A 4,052-nucleotide genomic window follows, 5' to 3' on the forward strand; every position below is an offset into this window, starting at 1 on the left:
CGTATTGTAATGTATTTGTAATTATATGTGCTTTATCATGGTCATGGTTTGTTATAGTTTTTTATTCACTGTTATTGTTGTTGTTTACATTTTCTCATCACTGCAAACTTTAGCAATTTGGTCTGTGTAAAAAATGTCAGAAAAGTGCCTCTAAATTGAAGGGGGGGGGGGGGGGGGGGGGGATAAAACAAAAAACAAACAAACAAACAAAAACAAGCAAAAAACTGAGATAACAGTTAGAAAGTGCAGACTATCATACACTCTCGCCATGAAGTTTCTCCCGGTGTGGTGAGGAGGCCGACAGGAGGCGTAGCGGCTTCAAGCCCCTGCAGCCACGCCTCTCTCTCTCTCTCTCTCTCTCTCCCTGAGCTCTGAAGGAGGTGTGTCGGGGAATCTCCTGCAAACAAACTCGCATTCAAAAACCCAGAGCGCTGTATTACATCACTGGGCCGCGGGTGTATATATAGGAGGCGCGCGCGTCAGAGAGGCATTCCCAGAATTTTGGCTCGCGCTGACGCGTCGCGTGCGGGACTTTTCACGCGTGATGCTACGCACGACTCCGACGCATTCAACCGCCAGCAGCAGGAAACCTTGCGAGTGAGATGGATGGATAGATCCGGCGTCTGAGCGCTTTGGATTCGCGTCAGTTAAAGTTGAGTTTGTGCGATTTTTGCCCCCGTTTTTCGCATCACGATGGATCTCCCGCAGGGTTTGATGACTGTGTACCTGCTCCTGGTGTCCCTCGCTCAGTGTCAGCACTATTACCTCCTCAGACCCATCCCGAGTGACACTTTACCCCTGCTGGAGCTCAAGGAGGACCCCGACCCAATCTACGACCCGCGGGAGAGGGACCTAAACGAGACGGAGCTGCGGAGCGCGCTAGGGGACTTTGACAGCCACTTTCTGTCTATCAGCTCTCCTCAGGACCGCTACACCGGCAACGAGGATCTGGAGGAGCTGGACCTCCAGCAGCAGAACCCCACCGGGATGATGCCCAAAGACATCAAGAACCTGGACTTTGACGCGCAGTGGGGCAAGAAGCGCAAAGCCAGCAAGAAGCTGAAGCGCAGGCTGCAGATGTGGCTCTGGTCCTACTCGTTTTGCCCGGTGCTGTACGCGTGGAACGACCTCGGCGCGCGCTTCTGGCCGCGCTTCGTGCGCGCGGGGAGCTGCTACAGCAAGCGCTCCTGCTCGGTGCCGGAGGGGATGGTGTGCAAACCGGCCAAATCCACGCACATCACGCTGCTGCGGTGGCGGTGCGTGCAGAGGCGAGGCGCGCTCAAGTGCGCGTGGATACCGGTGCAGTATCCCATCATAACCGAGTGCAAATGCTCCTGCGCGAACTGACCAATCACGAACGGACATCGAAACTCCGGCCCGATGCTCATTTCTGGAAAAAGTGCACAAACTATATAAAAACTGTCGTATTTCTGGACATGAGCTGCGGCTGATGCTGATTACTGGACTTAAATTATGGAAAACTGTATTACTGTACAAAATTTGATCTGATACGTATTTCTGGATTTCAATTTTAAAAACTGAAAAAAACTGCTCTAATAGATATTTCTGGAAGAACATGGAAAAAAATCATATTTCTGGATTTAAGTTATGAAAAGTGTTTTATTTTGTATTTTGATAACACTTTGTTAACTTTAAGTCATTAACAAATGTAAAGCTGAAGATATCAATAATTCATATTCAAATTATATATATATATATATATATATATATATATCACAGAATCCTTTATTTATATATGACAATATATATATTTAGTAAATAAAAAACATTTCAGCTACAGTTTGAATGTACTAGCTGATGATTTGTTGAGCATTGTGTATTATAATATGATTAATAATACATAATATGCATTATGTATTATAATAATATCTGTTAATGCCATTCATATCAATTATTGTAAAGTGTTCCGTTTTATTTTTTTATGCACTATCATGTGTAGGAATGTATTGTATGTATATGTCGTGCCATCATGTAATGATTTAGCTACTTGTAAAAAGCCAGTATTATGTGTATTATCCAGAGTCTACTGTATTTGTGGAAAATATTGGTTAATGTTGTATTTATATTGCAGAGAGCGGCCCGTGGAGCCGTTTGAGATGTTTTATAAGGTTTTCCACACCGATGTGACAACCTCAAAATTTATTATGGATTTTTAACGTCCTGCAGCTGTGACAGCTGCTTTTTGGCGATGATTTATCCTGTAAATTAAGATGAACTGTTATTTATTCTTTATATTCGGATAATAAAATATCAGTGAAAACCACAACAAATGGCACGCTCAAACTTTTGTCTCCTAAGTCTTTGTTTCTTTTCATGACGCCTGTGAAGAAACATCAAAGAGATTCTCCTAATTTACCATGAAATATTCTCACCTGTTTTAAGGGCCCCGTAACCAGGCAACCACTGGTGATGCTCTCAGGGGCCCATGGAGGTTTTGGCACTTCAATCCCAAAAAATAAAAAATACAGGTCTGATTTCTGTAATAATACTAATAAACTTTATTTTTAACTAAGTGATTATTGCTTGTTCCTCAGCTATAGTTATTCGTCCTATGCAAATAGTTAATAATTAACCATGATAACATGCCTTGATTTTTGAATGAGTGTATGACTGACAGATATTCATCACATTAAGTTATGGTAATCAGATATGCAACTCAAACATAGATCTAACATGTAGGTGTTTTGAGTTTATATTAGGGTAATTTATTCATCTTTTATTCATATATCCTCATGTACACTGCCCTCCAAAAGTTTGGAAACACCCCAACCTTCCTAAACCTTCCAACAAGACAATGACCCCAAGCACACGTCCAAGCTGTGCAAATCCTATTTGGAGAGGAAACAGTCAGCTGGCATCATGTCTGTCATGGAATGGCCTCCCCAATCACCCGACATCAACCCAATTGAGCTACTGTACTATGGGAGGAACTGGACCATCAGTGATGTCCGTAAGAAGTGTCCAACCAGTGTGAATCATCTTTGGGCAATCCTGCAGCAGGCTTGGAGTAATATATCAAGTCAATGTTTGAATAAACTGACAGCTCGGATTAACACAATTTAAAAGGATTCATGCCAATATTGTCCAAAACCCCACTTTTCTAGGGCGTTTCCAAACTTTTGGAGGGCAGTGTACATCCACATTCAAACTCTTGATCTGTCATTAAGCATATTTGCTAATGGCTTATCAATGAAAGTTATTATGAAGTGTTACGTTTCAGTAGATGTCCCATCTAAAGTAGATTAACCGCATTTTACGCATCAATTAATTCAAACAATTCTTAACATTCACAGCCTGGGAACCCAAATGTATTAATTTGCTTATTTGGTCTCTTTAAAACCTTTCTGGGTGCGTTTTCTGCTGGATAACTGGGTTAAGGGTTACGGCGTGTTGATGTGGATTACGGCAAACATGTAATGTGGAGCCTAATGGAGCAGCCGACTAAACTTTCTCACATCACGGGTGTTAACAGAGCTGACGGCTCGCACTAATGAGCACGTTAGTTTGCAGTCTGTAAAAACTGCAGCTTATCTGAAGTGAAAATGGCTCTTTATCTCCATCTCAAGTGGTTTGTTTTCAAGCTTTTTATTGTGGGGTGGAGATGCATGATGATTCTCATTGAAAACCTGTTAACATCTACTGTAACATCCTGAAGAGATAAAGCGCGAGGTCTGGAACAGCTGGAGAGCATCTCTCTCTCATGTGGCCCGGCCCGACTGCCACCCGCCCATTTACGGCCCCGCAGGAGGGCCGGCCTCCCTCCGAGAGCATGGAGCCAGTCTAACAGAGGAATAAACCCTGCCAAACAGCCCTCATAAAGAGCATCAAATACAGCTCTGTTTACCCCTGCAGAACAGCGCTTTATCCAAACACTCCGCTGATTAGGACACCGTTACGGCCGCTTGGGCAAACTAATCACACGGGACTTCGTTTAAATGGATGTGTCCTGGCCAAAGGGTATTGAGGGCCTCGAGTCTGGAGGTTTCAGACCAAAATAAAGGTTCTTTTTTTGGCATGAGTGGTTCCATAAA

The 4,052-nt window shown here is 43.3% G+C and overlaps 1 protein-coding gene across 1 annotated transcript; it reads left to right on the top strand.

Moving 5' to 3' along the window:
• Positions 1-627: 627 nt before the first annotated feature.
• nog1 (noggin 1) lies at positions 628-1,347 on the top strand (the record flags this gene model as incomplete). Its single annotated transcript, XM_079381427.1, has 1 exon — positions 628-1,347. The coding sequence occupies exon 1, from the start codon at positions 694-696 to the stop codon at positions 1,345-1,347; it is 654 nt and encodes a 217-aa protein (XP_079237553.1). The 5' UTR covers positions 628-693.
• Positions 1,348-4,052: the final 2,705 nt, after the last annotated feature.

Source organism: Barbus barbus (genome assembly GCF_936440315.1).
Source record: "Barbus barbus genome assembly, chromosome: 3".
Taxonomy (NCBI): domain Eukaryota; kingdom Metazoa; phylum Chordata; class Actinopteri; order Cypriniformes; family Cyprinidae; genus Barbus; species Barbus barbus.